This window comes from Danio rerio, chromosome 24 (assembly GCF_049306965.1).
Source record: "Danio rerio strain Tuebingen ecotype United States chromosome 24, GRCz12tu, whole genome shotgun sequence".
In the NCBI taxonomy this organism is placed as follows: Eukaryota; Metazoa; Chordata; class Actinopteri; order Cypriniformes; family Danionidae; genus Danio; species Danio rerio.
Genome location: NC_133199.1, coordinates 21,034,122 through 21,061,765, shown reverse-complemented (window position 1 = coordinate 21,061,765; position 27,644 = coordinate 21,034,122). Strand labels below are relative to the sequence as shown.

Below are 27,644 nucleotides of genomic sequence, written 5' to 3'. Positions count from 1 at the left end.
AAACAGTCAGTCTTTAAATGAATTTAACAGTCTTTATTTAACACAGTTGAAATATGATCAACTGTTTATTTTAATCTCTAAAACCCCTTTCAATCTTTAATTACTGACTCTTTTAAATACAGGTAATACAAAACTGGTTACAGCTCTTTTCTCACAATATCATTGTTTATTTGACCACACATACTGCTCTGACTGGCTAATGCAAACACAATCACATTCACCATGATGTTCATCCGTTAAAACCATACGCTTAAGCAGTCTAGTCATAAATACTTTAAATGACTCAAAACACTGTCTTTTAAGAGCTGAAAAATGAGGTCTGAAGTGACAAACTTTTCTTCTCACACTGACATGTTATTTAGACATGTGGCCCTTAGACAATTTCCCCTCATACTGTTAATTTATTACAGAAATGGCATAAATATTGCATTAGAACAAACTCAATCTCATTCATTCTGTAGAAAAGAAAAAATAAATCACGTCACAAAGAAAAATGTGGATTATTTAATGCATAAATAGCTACACCCAGCGTTTACATCCGAGCCTTTTAGGAGTTAATTACTATTTGTGCTGTGAACGTGCTCAAACAGCATTTATCTTGATAAAACTGGAGCAAATTAGAGTGGGGTACAAAGACGATGAGTATAATTCTATTTAATTGGTTAATTTTGTGTGAGATGATGTATTAGGAGTATGTGTGAGCTTAAAGTGTTGTGCGATTAGCTCTATTATTTTTCTTTACAGATATGTGTGCTGTTTCATTACATTACAAAGTATGAATGCATTTTATTGTAGATACTCACAAAAAGCAAAGGCTTACAATACATCAGATATTTTAATGTTTTTAAAAGCAGGCACTGATTTTCAGATTACTTTTTTATATTATTCCAGTGAAAACTGCAGCAATGGCTTGTGGAAAACTTAAAATTCTAATTATAAGTGTCAAACGATTAATAACATTATAATTATTTTATAGAGGTAATAAATTTAATTCAATACATTAATACAATAACAATAATAATAATAATACAATTTAGAGCAACAATCACAACGCTGTGAAATCATGATATTTTTATGCTAGGTTATCATACAAGAAGCGCCGCGACACAGCGCACGACAGTTTAAAGTATCACACACCAGACGCGCACATTCGCATGATATTTAACATGAAACTAATCAGATGGCGCGGCTAAAATTTGAACTATGTCCCGAGTCGTGGTTGGGCGCCGCCGACAGCCGCAGACTTGCGGCGCCGGTGTGTGTACCCTTGTGGAAACCTATGTTTAGAATTCTAAAATGCATGGCGCTGCGTGGCGTTGCACGGTGCCGAGCGGCGCTTCTGGTGTGCGACCTGCTTTATACTTGCTCATGCCTACATGTTATTAATCTTTACATTGTTTGTTTTCTCCTTTTGCTTATTTTTTTTTAATTACTGTGAAAATAATTACTTGTCCTACAGAAATATTTGTTAATGCTCATTGTGAATACTAAAAAATATATCATAATAACAAAAAAATAAACCGTAATAACTAATTACTAATAACTAAAAATTTTAAACACTGGTGGTGTATTCATTATTAAATACCTAGTAAAAACCATTTAAAAAAATCTATATAACAATTGTTCTATGGTAATATAGACCCTTTTCACATCTCCAGGTTTCTCGGTAGCGGAAATCTTCATAGTTGAGTAAACTTAGAGCACAGTGAATCGAAGAGTACAACAAATTATTTTTTGCAACCTTGTTTGATGAAAAAAACCTTTATGATGGTGTTATCCAGACTTTCAGAAAAAGGAAAGAAATTTTGTGAGCCTGATAATGGCAGCAGTGGAGAGAACAAGACCAAATTAACTCTCAGACCCATAGATACTGCATTACAAAAAGTATGCATAAACAGCTATTTTATTTTGTAACTTGACTCAAAGATCAGATAATACATTCATAAACGCATATAAATGTTCATACATACTTTTAAAACTCTAAATATTAAACACTTAAGGACTAAGATGCTGATGACCGTTTAACACGTCATAACAGTCTTGTGAAAAGCATCCATTGATTTTAACATTTCTTTTTTTTTTTTTATTCACCCATTTTCAAAGCAATCAAACCAACTGGGAGTGAGGACGTGAAGCATGCAGGTCCTATGAAATCTATTCAACATCATCAGCTGTATTGAATACTCACGTGTGTGGATGGGGTGCTTGTGAACGGGGCGGCCGAGGGCAGTGACGTCAGTGTGGGCATAGAAGTGACAACAACTGACTGATGAGCCGGCAACTCAGAGTTTGAGGCGGACATAGACCCTCCGAGCACGGCGCTGGGCAAAGGACAGGCAACATCACTGCTGCTGGGGTACGACCCTGCAAAAAGAGAGCAATTACTGTAAAACAACATCACCACCAAGCCAAATGTTCTCTTTTGATTCCCACTGAGTCCAAAATAACATTGTCTTGTTTATCAGCAGGAGATCTGGCATAGCAACTGGGGGATGTGAAACAAATCAACACAGGTTATGACCTGTAATCTAGTGGTAAAAGCAAAGTTTTAATAGCTGTAAGGGCAACCTCTGTCCTCCAATATACCTTTGCTGGTTATCCATCTATCTTTCGAGCTGCCCCTGAGATGAACTTTGTGGACTTTGAATGGCCTGTCTGACCAGCAGACACCGTGAGCCAGCACAAAGCATTTTTGAATCCTCTTAACATGCTCTCCTCTCCGGCCTCCCGGTGACCCAGAAAACAGTTGCCTGAATCTGACGACTCACTGTTTCTTCTGTAAAAATGACTGAGGGCCTTTAAGGTGGGGCTGGAGTGCCGGGGAGGAGTGCGGTCCATTCATATTTATGTGCTGGTTCATGACATGCACAATGTTTGTTGTTGCCGTCGTTTTATTGATTTTTTTCTCTCCTTTTCTCTTTCCCTCCTCCCTTGCCACCATTTCAAATAAACCCAGCTGATGGCCCAGGCTGACCCGTTGCAGGAACGAGAGAGGCCCCCTTTGCCACACAAAGAAAATGAATGGCTCACGGCAGTCTACATTCACTGCTGAAACAAGGAAACATTGTTGGGTTCCACGTGAAGCATTTACAGTACCAAGCTCCCGACTCCACGTATAGTATAAATAAGCTCAGACATGGTTTTACGATTATGGTTTTACATTTAATCTCAATTAGTTAGACTTTTTTTGGGAGATTCCAATGGTTTTGGAACTTAAGGCATTAATGATTGGTTTAATCTTTAAATCATCATGCTGATCTGGTGATCTGGTTAATAATTAACATTTCAGAAAAGGTTAACCGACGGAGCATTTGATTAGAGGTTACAAGACATGAGCAACCAAACAAAGCAAGGACAAAGATCCTGTTATCTGGTGCTGATCGAACGGTCCCGATCGATCAGGACTTAACATCTCCTCCTGAACCCCCCACCCCCCCTTATCAAATCAGAGGAAGAAAGGGGAAATTTCAAATTAGATTAGCCAGCATTTCAAGTCAAACCCCTGTCTCCTCTCTCAGCAGAAAATCCATGCGAGTTCAGAGGGAGGTTAATGACGAGGCTCAGAACCTGATAAGGATCCACAGCACTTTTTTTATGGAAGAAGAGAAGTAAGCAAGGACTGATCGGAGGTATTGTTGGACATCAGTAGAACATATTTAGGCCTTTGACGTAGCAGATGTTTTTCATTTTAATGTGGTATTGTGAGCGGAGATGGATGTTTTGAGGAGTTTTGTTTCTAGCTTCAAGTTATGTTATGTTCACAAACAAACAGTCAGATTTGACATTTCTAATGCATGTCGACTGAGAGTGAGGATAAGTTACGACACATGGGTGCAGTTAATGTAGCAAATGCATGCATCGCTCAAGAATGTTTACTTGAATGGATAGGATGGCTGCATAGTTTCATCCAGAGTAATAAATCCAGGCTTACAATGACAGTTGAACCCAAAATGAAATGCTTTTTTTAATATGTTCCTTCAAACGTGTGTGGCTTCCTTTCAGTGGAATTTAACCTGTGATATTTTAAAAAACGTCTTCATGTTATTTGCTTATCTGTCAAATGTGGTTCAAATGTTAAATGTTGACTTCAATATCATACCATGTTAAAAGGAGGAAAAGAAAGTCATACAGATGCAATGTACTATGCAGAGCATGGAAAAGAAAAATCCAAGGTCTTCAGTAATTTTTTTATTTATTTACTTATTTATGTATTTATTTATTTATTAAGTTGCACGTATTTGAACCCGGATGCCACATTTTTGGAATGCAGTGTCATGCAGGATATGGAGCAATAATGTAGCTGTGAGCAGAACTGTCAAAGACATCCTTCTAAAGCATGATTACCAAGAAAAAAAAAAATCTCCAAAATTGCATTATGCATGAAACGTTGCTAAGAGCTACAATTCTGCAAGCATCTACATTTTTGCCTGGTTAAACAAGCTGACAGTAGCTGCTAAAAGGCGATCAGCAGATAATGGAAAATCAGAATTGATACATCTGACGAAGATTTTATATATCATTCAATGCACAAAAGTTGCATAGTTTATTTTCCAACATCAACGGGTCATTGTGCTCTCAAGTCTCTCAGCTTTGCCTTCTGATTTCAGATAAAAAAACAACAAAAATATTCCTCCCTTCTCGAAATAACACCCCATATTAGGCTTGGGCAGTATCCAAATTTTGATACTGTCAAACCTCCTCTCTATTTTACCTTGGTATGCGGTATTACCGTGCAAAATTATGATGTAAGGCTCAGAGAGCTTCACCAAACTGTTGGCTTGTGCCTAAACCATTCAAAAGCTGAATTCCATACAAGTGTCCTTAGGTTTGAGGTATTTCCATCCTCACGATCACCTTTATGTTGCACAATTTGCAAATTGCCTCGTTTGAATTTACCGCCTCTTCTCATTTGGTCGAAACCAAACATACTGTCAATCTGCAAAAGTTGTGTTCTTTTTCAAGACCAGGTCACTTAGGCCCCGTTTACACTGACAGTTAAATGTGACCATAATTCCGATTTTTGGCTCATATGTGACAGAGATCGGATCTGTTCTTTGACCGTGTAAACACAAAAAAAAGGGCATGCATTTGGAATTTCATAGATTGGTTTCAGGCCTCCTTCATATGTGGAAATAAATCGGATACGTGACAATGTGACTCATGTAAACAGGCAAATCGGATTTATTGAGGCCTTCTGTTTTGTACATCATTAAACTTCCGACAATGTAGTACTTCTCTGCAGTTTAATGACGTAGAAGAAACAGCATGTGGAGAGGCTGATGCAGTAAACAACAACAGAGGACACATGAAGTAAATTATTTTTAATATTTAATCCTTGTCTCCTATGCAAGTTCATTGTTTTTATGATGGTATAATGGTATTGAAACTAATGCCTTTGCTATTTTTAGATCCCACAGTATACCATATTACTGCCCAAGGCTACCCCATATAAAGTCCTACACCCATCCAAGCCAGAGATGGATGTTTGCATTTAATAATAGCCCCCACAGCTTCTCCTGATAAAGCAGTCATCCATCAAAAAAAAAGAAGCTGGAAGCTTTTGAGGGAGGACGAGACAGATAGATGAGGTGGAGCACTCTGCTGTAGCACTGCATTAGCCATGGCTAAATATTTACAGTCCAGCCAAAGGCCAGGAACAGGTGAAGGCAGGGATGGGTGGGAGAGAATGAGCCAAAACAAACAAAGAACCTATATGGTCTTGAGAGAGGATATAGGGCAACAGAGAGACTGCATATAGTTGGAACTGACAAAAGAAAAAGTTTTTAAGTTCTAATAAGAAGGAAAGAAACTACCTGAATAACAGCTGGATGGTTGCCAAGCAACAGGGCAGTCCCACAGATAAAGCTCCTTAAACACTAGAGCTGGCATGTGTGTGTGGCGCTCTTTTGTCAATGGTAAGATTTTGCAGGTGAGAAAGCGGCTGCAAATGAGTGAGAAATAACGGTGTGACCACGTGTGCAGGTTCTGGCTCCAGCTCAGTGAGCAGGAAGGCCAGTAGGGGTCAGGGCATTTCTATACACTATCTTGAGCCGGTAAGAGATGTCGGCTCACTCTGGATCCCGAGCGAAGACAACATCGAGGAGGAACAAATAAAATTTTAACTAATTGCCTGTTACGGGCTCCTTCTCTCCTCCAGCTCCCTCGGGCTCAACAGGTTAATGTGCATCTCTATGGAGATTCAGCGGGCCACTCTAAGCTCTCAATCAGGTAGGAATGAGGAAGCACTTTAGAGAGCACCTCCATCCACTTTTACCCTAATGAGCTTCAGCACAGACCAAAACAACATCATGCTGGTTCCCAGGCTTCTCTTTGAGGAGAGCGGACCACAAATGGATTCCTTTTATTTCTTTTTTTAATAAACGGAGATGGAAAAAATTGCGATTCAGGGCAAGATTAGGACGAATTAGAGGAATTGAGCTGAATACGATATTGAAAAGACTCTCCATGTGTAATTCCTGAAAAAATAATTACCTCCGATAGGCCAAAACAAGACAATTTACGATAGCCCGTTAGATGCAACCATAAACCTCCAAGCCAACATAAAACAACACTTGCAACCCTTTTTACTCTTTCAATATGATGCATTTTAAAATACAATAGTATATTCAAACACAAGACTGCCTTTGGATCAGCAAAAGTGGCCTCATCAAGGCATATGCTTGCACAAGTTAGCTTTAATTGTAGGAAAACTGTTTTTGAGCTTTTGTCAGCTAATTTCATCTTCCGGGTTTAAAATCATAATTGGGGTGGTATCAAATTTGGTGACGTAGCACTCAACCCCTAGCAGATCCTATGAGAAGAGCCTGCTTCCTAACTGTTCATGAAAGCATGTGTTTTCTGATGACAGACCTGTCAAGCTGGGAGATGGTATGTGCGCAGTAGATGGCAGCTCATAAAGTGTTGTAAGTGTTTGTTTCTGTGCTGTATGAGTTTGTTGCATGGCTTTCACCTCATACTGGGCTTGGTTGGCCATCAGCTACAGATTCATCCAAGCTGTTTGTGTGTAGCCATCATTTTTGTCGAGAGAGCTACGAGAATTGGAGAATGGCGGACTTCGTCATTCATAAGTTTGTTACCATTCACTCATCGCCTATCCATGTTGTAGTATTCGCTCATGTTTAAAATCTCCCAGATTACCCCGGCGTACTCCCGTCACTACAAGCTTCTGTGTCACTGTCCACCTTTATTACGGGTGCTCTCTGTGGGCATGTAAATCTGGGCTATGTTCATGTTTTTTTAGGGTGTGGGTGCATAATCTGAAATAATTATAGATTGTATACACATTTACACAGTAACATGATTATCTTTAAAGTGATATTACAAATTGAGGTTAAGTGTATATTAGAGTTGCACGATTCTGGCTAAAATGAGAATCGCGATTTTTTTGCCTAAAATAACGATCACGATTTTCTCACGATTCTGTAGATGTAAAATAAAGGTTAATATAAGTGGGCTATTATTATTGTTATCTCAAACATATGGTAAAACAGCACTATGCTTTGTGTAGTTGTACTGATCATAGATATGTACACTAGATGTCGCCTGGCCTATTGTTGTCTATTGGAAGGAATGCATCAATAGCGCCGCCAACTTGCTACAGGGTAGCGCTCCTTTGAAATGAATGCGGGACCAAGGTACAGTGGAGGACTGTGGCCATCCAAAGCCAGAGATATACACATATACCTATGATCGGGAGTTTTCCTGAATGTTAGTATGTAATTTTTTTTTCTAATTACGAAAATTATAATTTTACATCACTTTTCTACATTGATGGGTCAGTGACCGCACGGGCATTCCTGACAAACAGCTTGTGTTTGTGTGTACAGAAATGTACTATTCACCCTCCCTGTTAAATTTAATCTAATCCGTGTCCTGAAACACACCTCCTTTCCTGCTTTCACTTCTCATACTGACGTAGGGAGCGATTCGTTTGTGAATGAATCCCCCGAACGACTCTTTCACTAACGTTAGCAGACAATAATACAAGTTTCTGGCAGCGCAGCATCTCGTTGTCATATTTCTTTTGCATTGTTTGCTGATTTTATTCAACAAAACTAGCATAAGCTGAGTGTTTGGTGCAAGTTGGAGCTGCTTTGCCTGATGGTGAATGCAGTAAGTGACTGTTATCATCAATAACGTTACCTGATTAGCACGAAAGTTCAGAACATACAAAAACAGAAAAAAACTTAATATTACCTATGAAATGTTCTCCCTTTGTGCTTTGTTTTCTTTGTTTGCTCGTTACTACACATGTAGACAGCACTAAAGTCCCGCATCTTCACGTAATAACACCGTCTTGACCAGTGCGGTTGAATGACATTTGTCCTGGGAGCACTGTACCAATGTGGTGGCGCTATTGACGCATGCTCAGGGTCCCTATGCAATATCTAGTGTATATATCTATGGTACTAATGGTTAAAATGGTAAATTTTGTATAGACTTGGAATGGTGAACTTGAACAGACTTTAGATTTGTCCTAGTCATTAATGCTAATGATAATTCTGATGTTGAATTATTGTGTTTGAGGCATTTGCTTACTATCTGTAATTGTCTGTTTAAAATCTGTCACTGAGGTGATTTTCGTGAATACAGAAGACTGGGTGGGTATTTTTGCATTTCGGCGGGTTTTGGATACTTTTGGGGCTGGAATTAGTCAGCTACAACTGGCAACACTGTGAGTGCTTACGGTTTCATTTCCACTGCTAAGAGCGGTTCACTTCCCACGAGGCTCCCAAACGATCACTCTGTGGCACAAACTGAATGTTATTTACAACATTATTAACAGCCTAAGTTCTGTTCACTAAAGTAGGCTTCATTCAGAGGCGCGAGCACCCACCGCCCTCTCTGTGGTAACAGCTGATGTTCAGCTCAAGTCACGTGTGATTTTGCGGTCGTAAAATACATTACATGAAGACAGAAATGGCATTTTTGAGGTGAATTATATCTTAAAAATACAGGATGTGACTCCTTCAACATCATTTGGAGGTGTGAACAATGTGAAGACTTGTGTGGCCACTTTTGCTTCTTCCCTGAACTTGAAAATATGATTGACAGAATCGTAGAAATGCTGGATTAAGATCGTCTAGGGGATCGAATCGAGATCACGATCTTTTTACGATTAATTGTGCAGCTCTAGTATATATAGTATTTTAGGTCCCACTTTATGTTAAGTGGTCTTAACCAATATGTAATTAATCTGAAATTTGTTACAATGTACTTTGTGTAAATACACGTTTTTACATTGCAATTATGATTGATTAAATACCTGCATGCAATTACATCTGTAACTTAATTTATAAATTACACTGTTGACCATTTTACATAAATAGATTTATTGCTTTTGAAATACACATTAATCAAAACTAACAAACCAAAAAATATGCATGCGCTCACCGGCTCTGCACGCACTGCTTGACATGAATGAATCTGTTACGATAATAACTGTGCTGTGTTTTCATAAGGGGTGTCTGATGCTATTGACATATAACTAATTATATATAAGTATATATACTTATTATACTAACCTCTCGCCTTTAAATTGTGTAGATTTGGCAAATGTTGTTACCTGCAAACTCATTCACACCATCCTTATGGTGAATGCTTTTATTTTCATAGCGGACTTTACTTAAATGTAAATGGTGGATTAGCATTTACCACTTGATCGCTAATACAATGTGGCATTATTTGTAACTTTAGAATGCTCCCACAAATGCTCCCAAATATATTTTGAGATTGAATAGATAAAATTTGGGCGCATATACGATCAAAACAATCGCAATGTCAATCCCAGAGAAATGTTCTGAAATACATTATTAACACAGTAAGTACAATGTATTTATTTTTTAAATGTAAGTACATATTAGTTAAGGCCATTTCATATAAAGTGGGACCGTATTTTATATTGTCTATGAAATTACAAATTTTATATGTAATGAAGTTTTTTTAAAGGATAGATGGTTTATTTCATTGCATGTTATCTTACCCACAAATAAAATCACTAGAAAAAATAAAATGATTTGTGTCTAAGTTTTTAGTCTGAACTGGTTATTCAATTGACAGTTGCTTAACTTCCTCTTTTTTCCCTGCTTTAACGGTCATCCCCTCCCTTCTGAGGCAGCAAAAGATTCTGAGGTAAACCCGAAATGAAATAAGGGGGTTACAAGACGCTTTAAAAACAAGAGTTGGTGACATTAGTTGAAAGTCTTTTTTTCTGATATGCACCTGGTACAAAACAGTGATGCCACATTAGTTCTAAATATCACACATGACTACATATAGCACTGAAAATAAATGCTTTTAATAAAAGGGCTATAGGCTGAACTTAAAACCTAAGAACGGCCTCACTGAATATTTAAAAACCAAATACATTCGAATTTGATGGATGGTTGTCTTTTAAGGCCAAACGATATTGAAAATCAAATGAAATAGGAAACTTATCTACACAAACTATAGACTACTTTCTGCCAAACAACTCACGTTTTTGCTCACCTGGTACGGCAGGTGGGGAGCTGACAGTCATACCCTGTAAGCTTCCATTCCTGAGGAGGGACGGGGACTTTTGAATCCCCAGACTACTGGTACCAGCACCCACTGCTCCTACACTTGCAGTACTGCTGACAGTGCTCCCGCGGCAGACCATGTTACTCATAGAGGATGGCGAAGGGGAAGTGGATGAGGGCATTGTGGATATGTGCTCTCCCGCATCAGTGGTTTTACTGTCCTGGGTGGTGAAGCAAGGTCCATATCGGTTCCTCCAGTTCCCTCTCTTTTTCTTCTTTACTCCATCCTCGCCAGTAGATGAAGAGGATGTTGCAGAAGAAGAGGACGAGGAGGGCTGTGGTCGTTTGTAGCTGGCTGAGGCCAGGCTGCCCAGCTCCCCAGTCGTGTGACAGTTTTCATAATGCTTGCTGGAGCTGGAGCTTGAGCTTTGGGAAAGAGGTATCATGCTGAAGGTGTTGAGAGCAACCATGCTTTCAGAAGCTCCGCTTTCTGCACCACCCTTCATGTGGCAGCGGCCAAAGGATGGAGGTGTGTACGAGTCGCCAGCCCTTAGGCTGGGATCAGAGAAGCTGAGGAAATCAGACGTGGGCTGAACCACAGACCCACTGGTGGCTGATTTGCTGCTGCTGTTGCTTCCTAATAAATGACCTGAGAGGGAGAGAAAAAACAAAAATGCACCCTAATGTTATATTAACAGACAGATGGCATAAACCGACAGACTGGTGGGATAAAATGTGTTTATAACAATACAACCTTTTTTTACTTTTTTAAATACCTAGAAAAGAATAGATTGAGCACTGAACTGAACAACTTTATTAACAGGTTGAAATCCTGTACACAAACATTCACTAATATCAAACTCTGTACATTTTCTGACATACTACAAAAGACAACATAATCATTTTTCATAACTGAAAAGCTCAAAACCTTTGTGCTGTCAAATATTTTCATGAAAACCTTTTTTTCCCTAGATTGATTAATAAATAGGTCAAAAGTTATTTAAACAAAGGTAAACAAAAAACCCCACAGGTCTTTCAAAAACCAACATCATTTCATCTAGACAAGACTTTTTTTTTTAAAGAAAGCCCATTCAATTTATTAATGACAATAAATAAAACTTAAAATTAGAATTATTGAAAAAATTTAAAAAAGGCAAAAATCTTCAAAAAAGCAACAAAGAAACAACCCAACCTAAAACCAGTCAGTCAGTCATCATCTCCCACTCCAAGTTGGACCAGACAAACTTGCAGGAATCCAAACAATCAGGTATGCAAGCAGACAAGAAGGGTGACCCAGATCTAGGTGTTCATTCAAGCCCTCCCCTCAGGGAAGGACTCGTCCTTTAACCAATGCCAGAGAAACCCTCCATGTTTTTACAGCTGTTGTAGGAGGCTGCTGAGGCTTTACTTCCCAATATTACTACATCATTTATCCTGTAAGCCTCCCACTAACATTCAAACATGCACAAAGCAGAGGAGGCCAGTTAACATTTCTCAAAGATAAACCATATCACAAAAACAACTGGTCTGACGACTGCACAAGATAACTAACGCATTTTGTATTCTTTCCAAAACGCATCCAGGAAGTTTGGCTGCACCTTATCGCTGGATCCTAGATTAAGCATCACTGTCCATTTAATGCCTGAAGATAAGACGACTTGACTAAAAATCTTAAATCCTGCCTCAAACAATATTACTTTTTATATCTTTTCTTATGTCAACAAGAAGATTCGCATGTGCACCATTATGGAAAATAAGCTCTACATAGTCCTACACCCCACTGTTATTGTCAAACGCAAAGGGCTCAATTTAATAAGATTGCAATCTCTCATATACTTGGAATATTACACCATGGTGGCCAAACTGAACTGCTGAGTGGCTCATCGACCCCACGTCTGTGTCAGGTGTTGTCAAAACAGCCAAGACAATATGACATTCTTACAGACTCCATGGTTAATCTTCAACATCTTTTGATCTCATTGCTGAGAAAACAAGGCATTGTTCCTCCTTCAATAGCCGCGTTTCCACTATCGCGCCTAAAGCGAGCGAGCCAGGGCGAGCCAAGGCCAGTGGGGTTTCCACTGTCACTTCCGGGGCCTAATCGGGCCAAAGCGGGGCTTTCTTGGGGCCAGCGGCCGGCCTTTTTCGGCCCGCCGAATACCTTGGGCCAAGGAGGGCCAGCTGGGGCTTCGGGGTGGAGTGAAAGGAGAGGCGGGCAGTTTTCTGATCGCACATGAGTACATGCGCCAAACAAATAAAGAAATAAGGGAAAGAAAACATTTAGCCTTATAGTCTGGGGTCTTTTTGCGTATAATAAAGTAGTTTTAATTTATAGTGACGTTCTTTGCTGCGTCCTCCTTTATGTTTAAATAACGCATAATAATCTTTACACCATATTAAAAACACATCAGACAGTAAAGGTTTTCGAGAGTTTTTGTCAAGTTTAAAATGTTTGTTTGTTTGTGCACGTTTAGATGCCTGTATGTGTGTGAGACCGGGCAAAAGCGCTCCTTCACTGCTCTAGCCGCGAGCGGCTTTTTTCTTTATTTATTTTGGAGATAATACACATATAAATACAACAGAAAGACATAAACTTAACAAAATACGTGCCCACTTTCGTAGACTTTAAACAATATATTGTCATATCTTGATAAAATAGCCTAAGGTATATTGAAATATAATTTAAAGAATTACAAATACCGGATATATATAAAATCACATTAAATAAATTAACCAATATAAAATAAACAAAAGCTAACTATAACAATGTAGGTAGCCTATATACAATACATAAATCAAACCGTTTTAAAGCCACATATAGCCTAACTTTCATTTTGCAAAGACCTGTCTGAAAAAAAAAAAAGATTTTCGATATTTTTTAAAAACAATAAACACCGGAGAAGGTTTGAAATATTTATATAAAGTAAATATTTATATAAGTAAATATTTATAAAGTATTTGGATACGATGATATTAATCAAATCGCGCAAACAGAGCATTATTTGGGTGAGTGAAAGCAGAATCTCCTATACCTTTTTTTCTGTCACTCAGTCCTGCGCAGCACTCGCTGCTTTAAACGCATATGGGGGAAAGTCTAAACACAAAATGTGTTCTATATCCTCAAACAACTGTTTATGTTTTTATATGACGTGGTTAAATTTATAAATGAAACTTTAAATGAGGAGTTTTAGTGAATAGCTGCCGAGCGCAACAAATATGGCTATATTTTATTAGGCTTCTCGCTCTTGTGCTGAAAACTTAACACGACTTCTATCAACACGAGGATGTTAAAATATACATGCCATATCGAGTTATAAAGGAGAATTTCTGTTATATTATGGATGTGTGCGCTCTCTGTGTTGGGTCCCTGCGTTAGTGGCGAGAGCACTCCATGCACAATGCAGTCGGTCGGCGAGTAAACAAATGTAATGAATGGAAATACACAGGTCTGTGCTTACAGACATATAATGTACTGCTTTACAGTAACGTGTCGTTTGTTTGTTTCGGTTGTCTTCATTTTAATGGTTTCGTTTCGTGATGATTCTATGGTGTGCTTTATCTGCCTCATTCCCGCTGAAGTGGGCGGGTTGTGTGACGTTTGATTCGGGGACGTTCTGTGGGCGGTGTTTGCGTGACGCGCTGTGAGCTTTAGCCCGACAGTGGAAACGCGACATGATTTCAGCCTCATTTCTCAACCTCCCGGGCTATTGGCCCGCCCCGGCCCGATTAAAGCCCTGGCTCGCACTGGTCCGATAGTGGAAATGCAGCTAATGGTTCCTTGAAGTTTGCATGTAACTCCAGAGAGGAGGCCCCTGTGCACTTTGACACATTAATGATTAGTCTGAATTTTCCAGACGTGACCTCTGCTTCAATCCCTCCATCATGGCTTGATATGAGAAAGGAAAGGAACATGCTTCTTTTCTGACTCCCAAACCTCCCTCATAACACACATAAACACACACACAAGAGACGCCACCCAAGGTTTAGCCGACTCGGAAAGACCCGCCGATCTGCATTACAGCAGCAGCCAGCCAGACGACAGCCTTATCGCACACACACGCCAAGCTTACAACTCCTGGCTTCCATCCAGCCATGTCACAACAGACTCACTCTAAGAGACCTGAATCTGGCTGTTTCAGTCTATTTAGAAACATGGAGAGGGTGTTTACTAATTTCATTTCAGATTGTTGATGAAGTGAAGTTGGCATGTTTGGAAGCCTCACCTTGCTGAAAAGGACTTGTTGAGGAAGGGGCCGTGGATGAAGTAGCTGTGGTGACCACAGGGCCGTGGGGTTTGCCTGCCACAGATTTGCGACCCCGTGAACCCGAGCTTGAGCTAGTGCTGTGACTGGATTTCTTGCTTTTGCTGTCCGAGCTCTTGCCATCAGAGGAGCCACCATCTTTGGAACTGGAACTGGAGTGAGGTGGAACTTCCTGAAAGTTGGCATTGGTGAAACGGGCTCCGCTGTCGTCCAGTCGCTTCTGAGTGGAGGAGATGGACGACACACTTCCGCCACTGCTGCTGTTGTTGTAACTCTGAAAGGGAAATACACACAAATTCAGAGTGTATTTTTCATACATTTGAAATAAACTCTCAGATCCTGTTTCCACCTGGTATTAACATGCGTTGACAGTTTTCTAAACAAGTGCTTAAAGAAGATGTGGCCACTTGCGTTTGGATAATTCAGGAGCTGGGCATCAACGGATTTGCTCTTTAGTGTTTGACTTCTTCACTGAACTTAAACACTGAAAACTGGAATGACGAAGTTTCAATTCATTATAATCTTCTATGTCAAGCTGCTTTGACACAATCTAAATTGTAAAAGTGCTATAGAAATAAAAATGAATTAAATTTGGTTGGGACTAATGCCTCTTATTTAGCCTGTAATACATCACTTTCAAGGGAACGCTTAATTTGTCACACAAACTCTTTTGTGTAAGATATTGATGGCAACTATAATTTTGACTGTAATTCATGCGTTTCTGTACAGTGCAGCAAAGCATGACTACCTCAACTCACAAAAAGTTGATCTGTTAGGTGAATAATCGGAAACTAGGAAACATTTTCTTGTGGTTCAAATGTGTTCAACCACACTATATTATAACAGGCCGATCAAATTCATTTTCAACTACTTATGGAAGCTGTATTTAGCGTCATCTACTTGACCAAAATGTTTCTTAATGGAAAGAGTAAAGTGTAGGGATGCAAGGATTAACCGATTTCACTATTAACCAAGCTTTAATTAGTCACGGTTAATTAATCGTAAAGGCTTCTCAACACCACGTTTCTGCACGGAACAAAACTGCTGCAACTAAATAAAAGTTATGACAACTGTGCACTAATTTAAAGTTTGCTTGTACACCAAGGCTAATACACACGCAGACTGGTTAAACTATGGCTGAGGCTATTAACTTAGGGCCGTTAACATGTTGCGGCTTTTGTACACACAAATTTGTAATTTTTTTTCTTGCTTGCATATTGGGAATGACGTACACTTAGTGTGTATGGGGTACGGTGCACTCACGCTTTCCTGGTGCACATAGTTGAAAGAATGCCTCAAGGGCACCATGAATCACACGACAAGACATGACGGATGAGCTTCATACTTTGTACTGAATATACTCATTTCTACTCCAAAGAGAAAAAAAATACCAAATAAAAATACCAAACAAGGGCATACTTACACTATGTAAAGTTGCATTGAACCGTGCTGAAGCACGCTTGTCCCCCCCCTTCCCTCTGCCCCAAAGGCCTGCACTCACATAAACCAAGTGCTAAAGCATGCTTACGTTATCGATGATGCGCTGGTCAGTTTAACAGGAGAAGCGCTCTCGCTCGGCACAGTGGAGATTTCTTTAGTTATCTCATTTTAGTTGTTTCATATGCAGCGACACAATCACAAAGTCCTCATGCTGCAGGAATTAGGAGGTTTGATAAAGGTGTAGCTGCCGTGCAGTGACGGGTTTGTACCTTTAATGAACTACGGCAGTTTGCGTTCATTGAACAGTAAGAATGATTAATAAATCCATATGAAGCAGTCCCTTAAGTCACGTCTCGTCTTCAGTTTCAGGCTCGGGTGCGATTTGACTCACACTACAAACGTACTGCGCCAAAGGTCAGGTGAACCGCGCTCTGGCACACCTCTTCTAACCAGGCCAGGGCTGGCCAACTGAACCGCGCTTGAGCCCTATTCAGAGCACTCACACTTCTCAAACGAACCGGGAAACGCGCCTGGGCACGGTTTGGAAAGCATAGTGTGAGCGCACCCCAAGTTCATTGATACATTCATTTTCTTTTTGGCTCGTTTCCTTTATTCATCAGGGGTCACCACAACAGAATGAACCACCAACTTATCCAGCATATGTTTTTTGCAGTTTATGTCCTTACAGCTGCAACCAATTACTGGGAAACACCTATCCACTCTCATACACACACATACACTGAGCTCAATTTAGCTAACCCAATTCACCTATAGTGCATGTCTTTGGATTCTGTGGGGGAAAGTGGACCAAAAAAGTTTATACTATAGTTCATTCAAAGTGCCTTTCAGACAGGTTCAGCAACCTTTTTGATTACATTTGTTCTCTTTAAAAGGGAAATATTTAGCTAATATGATGCTTAGATTTACATTAGACAAAAATATTTTTTATTTATTATTAATTTTATTTATTTATTGTTCTGTCATTTAATTTCAGTGTAAAATTACTTGCTTAAAATCCAGAACTTTTTTGTTCAACCTAATTGTAAGTCCAAAGCAAAATAGACTGTTGTTTGTTTTTTTATTTAAAATTTTGTGCTGTATTATTTAGTTACTGGGCAGCAATACATAACACTTTAAAATATAAGATTTCAAGTGATTTTCGAAACTAGTTTTGTTTTTAATTTATTAAACATAATAATTGTGATAACTGCAAAGGCACTTTTATTCCTCAGATTATAATCGTACAACCAAAATCTATAATCGTAGCATCCTTAGTAAAGTGTCCTCAGGCCTCATCTACCCTTGTGTAACTCACCTTTTCAGGTGTCACCATCAGCGCTGGCACCAGGGAAGGCGACAGTTCCAAAGGCTTTTTGTGCTTTGGTTTATGCCGATCTCTTTCTTTATGCTTCTGTCATGAAAACACAAATGAATCAATTATGAAAATGCTTCTGCTGATGCCCAAAAAAACTTGGGAGGCACTTTAGCTGAACTGTCATTTCTGAAAACAAAGAGAGAGAAGATGTGAAACTCAAAAAGCTGAAATAATGAATGTCAATCGTTTGCATGCATTCAAATGCGGCAAGGAGAGTCACTTGTGCTGCCTATGAAGGACTTTACGTAAACCAAAAAGAAAGCCTTTATGTCTAGATTGGAAAGGATTCATATTGCAGGCCTGACCAGAGTCTACTGGAGCTTAATTTACACCCCGGTCTAGTGCCGCGCTCCTCATAGTTCTATTTGCGCCCAAGAAACGGGAGCGCGAACAAATTTACACCTCGCACTCCAATCGAACACCTCCAACCTCTCCGTTTCTGTTCTTAAGAGCGTGGCTGTAAAAATATGCAGTGATCCTGAACCATTCAGAGAGAATATTTACACATTCCCAACTGGAGCGATATACAAACGTCTATTTTTTTTTTTGACCCTTTATGTCATCTTTCAGCCATTGTCTCAGTTAGAATTGACAATTATTCTGAACATGATAACGGTTTATGCTACTTCTCAGTGCAAGTGGCGGTGACAATTCCAGAGGCCCTCAGGCTCAAGTTTTTCAATGAAAATGAAAATGAGCTTCCGCCTTCACTCTGCTGTTTACCATTTTCCTGCATATTCTATTTTAAATGCCATTTTCTTCGAATGGGAAACTCATACACACTTTGAAATGAGGGTTTTGAATAAGCACCCTGGGAATTTTTTTAAGTGGGTGCAAGAGATTGTTTTTGTATTGAAAACTCATTGCTATTGGTTTTCAAACCCAAAACAAATGTCACCATTTTCCTGTTACGCTGACAACAGATTTATTTCAAATGCTGAAACGTTAAATCCAAGCAAATGCAACAAAATGACAAGTAGATTAATAGACAAATAAATAACAATGATTACTGAAATTACAAGGCTTTATAATGCCATATTGGCTCTGCAGTAGAAGTGCTCTTTTCAAATGGATGCAAAACAAGATTCTCTGAATTAGCATTGCTCCTAAAAGGTGTTGACAGGATGAGCATTGATGTGAGAAAAAAATAATTGTTACCACTTCCCTGTTTATGAATAAAAAATACAAAGAAAAAAAACACTTTAACTTTTTTTTTTTTTATTAAAAAGCAGATCCAAACTATCTACATTCACAGTCTTAAAGAAAACTATGAACTGCTGTTTATGGTCTAATTAAAATTCTGAAATGAATGTCTTGCAAGAGTTTGACATAAGACGACAGCTATCTTAATTACACAAAGATGAATAGTTCAGGCAGAGGTGACTGCAAAACAAAGAGAACAAAAAAGCCAAGACATTTATCATAATTCATCAATGCCTTCAGCAGATTAGTGAAATGTAGCAAATCTCCTTCAGAACGAACAAAGAAATGACTCCTGAGGCTTCAGGCCAAGTATTAAAATTAACCTACAGAAATGAAAAAATACAATACATTTTCAAGTATTAAAAAAAGTTTAAACACAAAGAAAAAAAACTAATCATCCAGAAAACAAAGCTAAAATCCCAAACAGATCAGGATTTAAGATATGTGAGAAAGGAGGAGGAAAACATCATTTTATTCCCAGATGTCGCTCTCGACGGCCTCTCAGAGCACATCTGAACTAGCTGCAAATTGAGAAGCTTTTAGCCTCTATTGTTGTTTGGCCCTGGGGTTTGGAATTAGCTAGGTATACATCTGAGCCCCCCAACCTTTGACCTGGGAATGTGGAGTAGGGGGGAAGGGCCCCCTTTGCTAATGCAAATCAGCCATGGTAACAATAGCCATGGCGGAGCACAGAGCACTTCACAACACGATTTTCAAGAATACAAGCTCCAACCCAAATCATTGTTCACGTCAACCCCTCTCAATGCAGAATAAGGCAAAGAAGTTAAATATCAGAATAATTTTAGGAGAAACGGCTTTAAATGGCATCTCATATTTAATCTTTCACTGACCTAGATTACACAGGCTGCACAGTCTGTCTTTGAGCAGCTTAACAGAGCACCATCCACTCCATTTTGGTAAGCATTTCCAATGCAAACTCATTCAAATTAATTCAAATAATTAGTGAATTTGTGTCAAATAACCAACAGCCTCAATGTCTGACCTCCACTCCCTGCTGTAAGTGCTCATCAGTGAGCCTTCAGGTGTACGCTTAAATACATCTATGTAAGATGATTCCTAAAATGCAGTATAATTCCACAATCCATTAAAAACATTTAGAATGATTGAAATGACGGGTAACACTTTTTATACTGTCCTCATTACTGTAGTGATTATGTGTGTAATAAGTACATAATTACACATTAACTAACCCAAACCACATAGTTAGTACATGTAGTTAATTATTATCATATACTTAAAATATATTGTTACAACGCAAAAAGGATATACTAAAATAGTCTACCCAAATAAAATAATTGCAAAAAAATAATAAATATAAAAAAACATTCAGAGCTATAGAAAAAAAAATTGCAATTGAGAAAAAGACCACTCGAAAATTCAAACCACTTGGTCTTTCAGTCTCTGTGGATTGAAAGGATAAATTAGGAATTAGAATTTTTGCTTAATTCTATAAAAGTCTGATAACATTTTTTCTAAATTTTAATTAGTCATTTTGACCTTTTTGACAAATGCATGTATGAAAACATGGCACATTTGCTGTCATTCAGAGTATTTATTTGATTTTTTTTTCTTTTGGAAGAAACGTCATAAGCAGAAAAAAACAAACATTACATTTTACACATAGTAATCTACAGAAAATGCTTCGCTAATAATTTAATCCACAGAAATGGAGAATTTTTAAAGTAGCCTTTCAAGTTTTTTAACACGATATGTATCGGTAAACTTTTAGATTAGCAAATATACACAATTATATTTCAAAAGAAGTAATTTTTTTCTCATTTACAAGAGAACAAAAAGAAAAAAGTGAAACTACTTGAAACTAATCACAAGCAAACATCCTAAACAAATAATACTTTATATGTGCATAACTACAAAAAGCCCGACCAAAAATGTCAACAAACATTTGTATAAATCTTTAATCAACTCTAAGAGCCATTTTAATTTCCCGCTTCGAAAAAAGAACAGATAAGGCAAGCTACCGTTGATTAAGATGGCTGAACAGAGGCTTGAGTGTTTCAAATATGTGGCCGGTGGGAGTTGCTAAGGACAGGCAGAAAAATTATCAATGACGATGGATAGATGTGATGAGCTCCTCCACACATTTCACACTATGAGGTCTGCTGGATTAGTATTTCAGAAACCACTGTTATTAGAGTAAGAGAGAAAAGAAAAAAAAAACACAAAGGCACAATCAAATGATTTTTGCATGCACTGCGGACCGTCTTCTACATACACATTTATTGATATAGGGCCATGTTACAGGGCCTGCGCTTAATTGAATTAGATGGGAAGGCAAGCAGGGCTAATAATGCTATGTGTCTCATTCGGTATGGCTGCGTATAGAAAATTAGTGGAACAAATGACTACACTACCTATCAATACTGATTACGCATACTCTGTGGAACTAATGGCCATGACGGATGCTTTTCTATGAATACAGCACTCTTTATGTTGATAATTTGTGGCTGCACCAAAATACTAATCACTTTGAGTGATAAAAGGCACTTTTCTCCCACCCGTGGCTTTAAAAGCTCTGTGGGATATGAAAAGTGTGGTGCGTGAGGGACGGCATGGCACGAGGGCTTGTGTAAATTAAACAAAACTAATCACTGCTTGGCAAAATTCAGGACGGACTGGAGTTTTTGGTTTTCGTGCGTTTACCTCATAGTCTGAATTCGTGAGGAGGGGGGCATCAATCACACATGGCAGGAAGTGAGGTAGATCTGGAGGCTGCCTTACCTTCTTTTCCTTGTCATGGTGCTTATCCAAAGAGTGAGTAGAAGAATCACTTAAGCTTTGAGCCCTACTACCACGGCCTTTGCTCCTTCTCTAAAAGGTGAAAGAGGAACTTCGAGTTACCATTTAAAGTCTGTCCAATTACCTTTTTTTTTCTTCCTACTTCTCACTTATCGCTCTTGTAGCTACAAAGAAAATAGCCCTTACTGAGACAAAGGAAACAAACAGAAGACAATTATGGATAAAAGAGGAGGAAAAAAGACATTGTCATTACAACCAGTCACGATTTTTTAAGAGAAGCAACTCCATCAAAAGCAACTTAAATGAGCTCAGAGTCAACCAACAGGAATTTTTCTTACGTAAACAATTTTTGGAAAAGCCAACGTATAACATTAAACTTTCAATTGTATTTGATTTCTCTGTTGGGCGTACAAATCTCCAACATTCTCTTTGCACCAACTGAAAGTGCTGAGGTACATGAACTTGACCTTCAAACTGACCAACCGTAGCATATTTTCTCACAGCATAATTTATTTAATCCTCCAATTTTAGAACATTTATTTTCTAAATCCTGGTTAAAACTGCAACATGTCTTCAAAGCTGCTATTGTCAACAAATGCCACATAAAAAAAAGAAAAAGTCAGGCCACAAAATGGCCTTTGTTTACCAAAAGCCCACTGAAACAAAGGCCTACATGGAAAAGTCAGGGGTTAGTAGCTAGCTATTGAACTATTAATCCAAGAGACTGTGCTGAGGCTGTCAGTCCATTAACATGGTGACAGGGAGACATGGTACATTCTGCTGAAACATCATGCTGTCATTTACAATAGTGTGACCGCTACAATGGATGACAACAAAACAAAAAAGCAATGTATTGTCGCTTTATTTTGACAATTTTTAGAATGGGAGATGACCAAAAACACACACACACACACACACACACACACACAGACTCACTTTATATAAAGAAGAAAATACACTAGACTACTATTCAAAAGATTGGAATTGGTAAGTTTTGTAAAAAGGTTTAAAAAATAACATATTGGATCAAAATAGAAATAAAAAGATTTAAAGTTTTTGGATAAGTATTTTTTTGTTCTATTAAATACAAGTAAAGATCTTCTGTAAATTTCATTACTATTACTTTTGATCGATATATTGCAAGCATATATTTTCATTAAAAAAATACTGATCTTAAACATTTGAATTGTGTATATTTATATGTTTTATTAAATATAACTTTATATCAAAAGATCAGCCTTTATTTAAAAAAGAAGTCTTTAGCAACATGTCTCTTAACTGTGGGTGACTTAATCCTCGCTTTTCATAAAGAATTATTGAATCATTATAAAAGAAAGATAATCCTTGCTCAATGCAATTAATATTTTTACATAGTAATAATTTACCCTGCATTTTAAACAATATTGTTACCAGTGTTATATTTAAATAGTATAGATTTACATTTTACTGTCATTATAAATCAATTGAGTTAATCCTTCCAGAAAAATAAATCTTTTTTTTTTTTTATCTTACCGAATTATTTGAACAGTAGTGCATATTCATATATTTTTACACATTTTTTATGAATATATATTTATATCAGAAGAAAAACTACAGGGATAAAACAGCAACAACTAATACAGTGGCAAAAATAAAAGTGAAACAAAACAATAACAAAAAATAAATAAATAAAAAATCAGACTATTAAATCACCGCTAACCAGAGTCACCATTAACGGCTGAATGAAATAAAACCCTGTACACATAAATAAACATCACTATTCTTCCATCCTCAACTCATTACAATCCCCTACAAGAACATCACAAAGCTCTGGCCATGCCTTCAGCCCCTCACTTAGAAGACCTGTAGAGGACTAGCAGTATCTGAGAAGCCTTTGTTGAGTGGGAGGATAGACACACACACATACACGCACGCATGCACAAATCTGAGAAGCAGCAGGGGGCTGTGGCTCTAAAGCTCAGTGTAGCTCTAGGGCTGGAGTGAGTAAAGCCCCTTGCCACACACACACACACACACACACACATACACACACACACACACTAAGGCCGAAGCGAAGCTGGACGGAAAACCACAGGCCGTTATGCTGTCACCGAGAGCTGCCACTGGGCAGTCGCTGTATCTCTCTGAAACCTTAGCCCTCTGTTTCTGAGAGGGGTATTAAAGGGGGAAATGCAGGAGAGAGGTGGGGGATGATGGGAAGAGGAGGAAAGGAGAGCTACAGACAAAGGTCCAGTGAGTTGCTGTTGATTGTCAACGAGATTAAGGGGTTAAAGGGTTTGAGGGAGATTGAGGTGGGAGCGGCAGGGGCCACTCGGGGTGGATGGTGGGGGACTTATGCCACAGCTCAGCTTTCAGCAGCTGTAATTGGACCAGGAGTGCGAGACGGTGAAGAAATGGGAGATATTCCAGATGAGGGAGTGTCTTTTTCCAAAGCGTTCACGTGCCATTCGAGAAACACGCAATAACGGCTTGAACGATGGTGGCATGGACACGATGATGTGCTCGATGTGATTCATGTATCGGTGAATGTAAAGATTAGAAGATCAAGCGTTTTGGAAAAAATGCACTAGAGATATGAAGTATGCCACAATATATGGAGAGTACTTATGAGAAAACACACAAACTATGCCCATTACATACTAATTATCTACAAAAACATACAGAACTTACAGGGAAGACAACAAAAGTCTGTGGTCAGCAATGATTTGTTTATAAATAAGTTTCTTATGCTCAATAAAGAATTATTCAAAAAAATCTGTTAAAAAGTATCAATATGATATATTACTATAATTTAAAGTAACTTAAACATTCTTCTATAACTTTTAATTAACTTATTCATGTAACTTATTCAAGCCAAACTGAATATCCACAGGCCCTTACAGGACTCTCTTCAGAGAACAATCTAATATGCTGATCTGGAATCTTTGTTACAGGCCTTTATTCAAGATACTTATGAGAGAGAAAAAAAAAACAAAAGTAAAAACATTTAGCATTTATTTAAAATATAAAAACTATAAATATTGTTCCAGACGATTTGGTCAATGTAACTAGTTGAAGAAAATTATTTCTTAATAAAAAAAAAAAAATCACATTTCTAACTTCTGACCCACAGTGCATCTATAAGGCCCCGTTCACCCTAATACGTTTTAGTTTTAAAATGGCATTTTAGAATGAAAACGATTCCCATCAACACTGGCGTTTCTGAACAACTCTCAGTCCACACTATGCCGCTAAAAACGCACATCCCGTGACCACACACACACTCTGGCATGCACTGCAGCGATGAGAGCTATGCACTACTCATCAAGGATTTACCACAGGATCTAATCTCACTATTGTTGTTAACGTGATATTTAATTTATCTTGTCTCTATTTAACAACATAATCTCCGATTTTGGTCTTTTGAATCTGTTACCTGTTCTCAGGTAACATGTTTTGGCTGAGTGCAAAGATAAGTTAATATATTAATTACTGTAACCACGTACACGGATTCAGCACATTGACTGACTACTTGCATTCATTACCTATAATGTATAAACCTATTGTACGTTATACTGTTATAATAGCCATTATTGATTATTAAAACTGATATATACAATATTGTAAAAATGCATACAGTGAAGATGACGCTCATCTATCTATCTATCTATCTATCTATCTATCTATCTATCTATCTATCTATCTATCTATCTATCTATCTATATATATATATATATATATATTTGGTGTTTGTTAAGTTGCTAATATCAAAATGAAAATAGGCAGTTCCTTATATCATTTTTTATTTTATTTTTAAGAAAGTGTAAACAACCTAGCCAGGGTGATGTGAATGAGGTGATAAAGTACACTGTTCTCTTTGAAGATTTATCCGACGAGTCCTTGGAAGTTTGTTTTCCACATCAAACATTCTATACCAAACATGCACAACTACTTAATATTGAGGAAAAAGCCCCAATCAGATGGGCGAATGTCTGCAGCCTCGTCTGTTTTCAGATGTGTTTTCCCCCCATCCACACCAACACGGAAAAACAGTGTTTTAAAATGAAAACGGTCTCTTTAGCGTTGTCAAAAAGCTCAGTTTTCTCGAAAACTCTAGCATAGTGTGAACGGATGACGTAACTGTAGCAAAACTTATACGTTTTAAAGCTAAAATGTAATAGTGTAAACAGGGCCCAAATATATGCAAACTGCAATATTTTAAGATACATTTCCAGACACTATGCCCATTTTCAGAACCAAAAATTATTTATACACAGTCTGGATGTAATTACTGCTTCATTCATTTAAAAACTATTTAAAGTCAGTGATAAAATGAATAAATGCTGTAGGATGTAAAGTAGCGCTGTTTGCCAGGGTGTTAATGGTTAGGAAACAGTAGGAAAGACAAATTCTTACCAGTTTGTTGTAATGGTACTTGCAGTATCCACAGTATTTCACATTATCAGCATCTGAACCCTGTTCTTCACACAACAACCCAGCTAACTGAGCGCTACATTCATTCAAAGACAGATAAAAAAAAAAACTTTCAAAAGGCTGAACACAATGCATATTTAAATAAATGACATTCACACAACATTTGTACATATAAAGTCATTTAATTTAGGTTTACTGTATTAAATCCTGTTCTCCATTTAATATATACCATAATTAAAAAGATCACCCAAAAATAGACATTGTCATCAGTTACCCACCCTATATTTGTATGTGTTGAAGACGTTTTACATTTCTACTATAGATGTCAATGCAAACAGCATTCTTCAAAATCTCTTCTTTTTTGTTCAGCAAAGAAATGAGAACGAAAAAGGTCTGGAACCACTTGAATGTGAGTGAACGCTGTGTAAATTTAGATTTTTGGGTGATCTGTTCTTTTAAGGATACTTATAAGAACATTTAGTTGAAATATAAAGGTTCAGCAACTTACCATGTGACATGAAAGGCCTGTCTGCAGCCATGTTTATTGCATGTCATGCAGGCTCCAGTAGCAGCTTTGCTCTCACGACCCTGTTCCTCACAGATGTAGCATGTCTTGAAAAAAAAGGCACCAAAGTGATTCCTCACATACAGAAAGCCGTTATTATGGTATATAATGCATTGCTGCACGGCCCACAGCTTGTTTAGCGTGAAGGCTCTACCAATTTAACAAGTCTCTCAGAAGCCTCCCTTCCCAGCGCCTCGATTATTAGGCAAGTGATAACCATGCCATTTTAAATTGGCTCACAGTGAGGACTCAATTACCAACAGAGCTGAATCTATTTTATCCCAGATTTTAAACCCACTATTTCAAGCATGAGATTAAACTTGGCTCCTTAGTCCTGCGAGTCATCAGACACAGTATTGAAGCCAAATCATAGAATGCAAACTGATTGTATTTTACTTATCTACTGCATTGAAGGGCATCCATAGAAAACAAAACATAATTAGGTTTTCAAATGAAAAATGAAAGAGTGGTGTCATGATGGCATATCCCATTAGAGCTTGATGTAACATTGTTTTCTTTACCCTCACGGTTGGGTGGGAAAAGTTTGAAGCTAACGTCTAAACATCTGGACTTTGCAATTAGTTCTGAGTTACGCTGATGCACAGGAATCCAACCGGTAGTAGTAAAAACCTACACCTGTAAGTAACCCAAATCCCATGAAAACATATTAGCTACACACGGGTGAAAGACAAGATGTCCCATTTAGCGGATGTCAATGTAAATAAAAAAAATAATAATCAGTAATAATTTTAAAAAAGAAATTAAAAAAGAAAAATGTACAGATGAAGTTAGAATTATTAGCCCCCCTGAATTATTAGCCCCAGTTTATATTTTTCCCACATTTCTGTTTAACGGAGAGAAGATTAACACATTTCTAAACATAATCGTTTTAATAACTCATTTCTAATAACTGATTTATTTTATCTTTGCCATGATTACAGTAAATAATATTTCACTAGATATTTTTCAAGACTTTTCTATATTACTTCTATTATATACTTTTTATAAGGCTTAACTAAGTTATCTTCTATAAGGCTTAACTAGGTTAATTAGGTTAACTCTGTAGGTCAGGGTAATTAGTCAAGTTA

At 37.9% G+C, this 27,644-nt stretch overlaps 1 protein-coding gene across 50 annotated transcripts in view; it reads right to left on the bottom strand.

Annotated features, from left to right (window-relative positions):
* Window positions 1–27,644, bottom strand: part of mllt10 (MLLT10 histone lysine methyltransferase DOT1L cofactor) — a 73,281-nt gene that overhangs the window by 23,911 nt on the left and 21,726 nt on the right. For 10 of the 50 annotated variants that reach the window (XR_012399258.1, XR_012399259.1, XM_073940595.1 and 7 more), the window contains 6 exons: window positions 26,500–26,603; window positions 25,974–26,067; window positions 17,538–17,633; window positions 14,744–15,056; window positions 10,510–11,169; window positions 2,189–2,364 (listed from right to left, as the gene is read on the bottom strand). Coding sequence is in view for 40 of the 50 variants with exons in the window: in XM_073940595.1 (XP_073796696.1) it covers window positions 2,189–2,364; window positions 10,510–11,169; window positions 14,744–15,056; window positions 17,538–17,633; window positions 25,974–26,067; window positions 26,500–26,603 (1,443 nt within the window). In the remaining 10 variants the exon portion in view is untranslated. Of the gene's footprint in view, window positions 1–2,188; window positions 2,365–10,497; window positions 11,170–14,743; window positions 15,057–17,537; window positions 17,634–21,560; window positions 21,651–25,973; window positions 26,068–26,499; window positions 26,604–27,644 lie in introns of all 50 variants that reach the window. The other 40 variants (XR_012399252.1, XR_012399253.1, XR_012399254.1 and 37 more) reach the window with 7 other exon arrangements.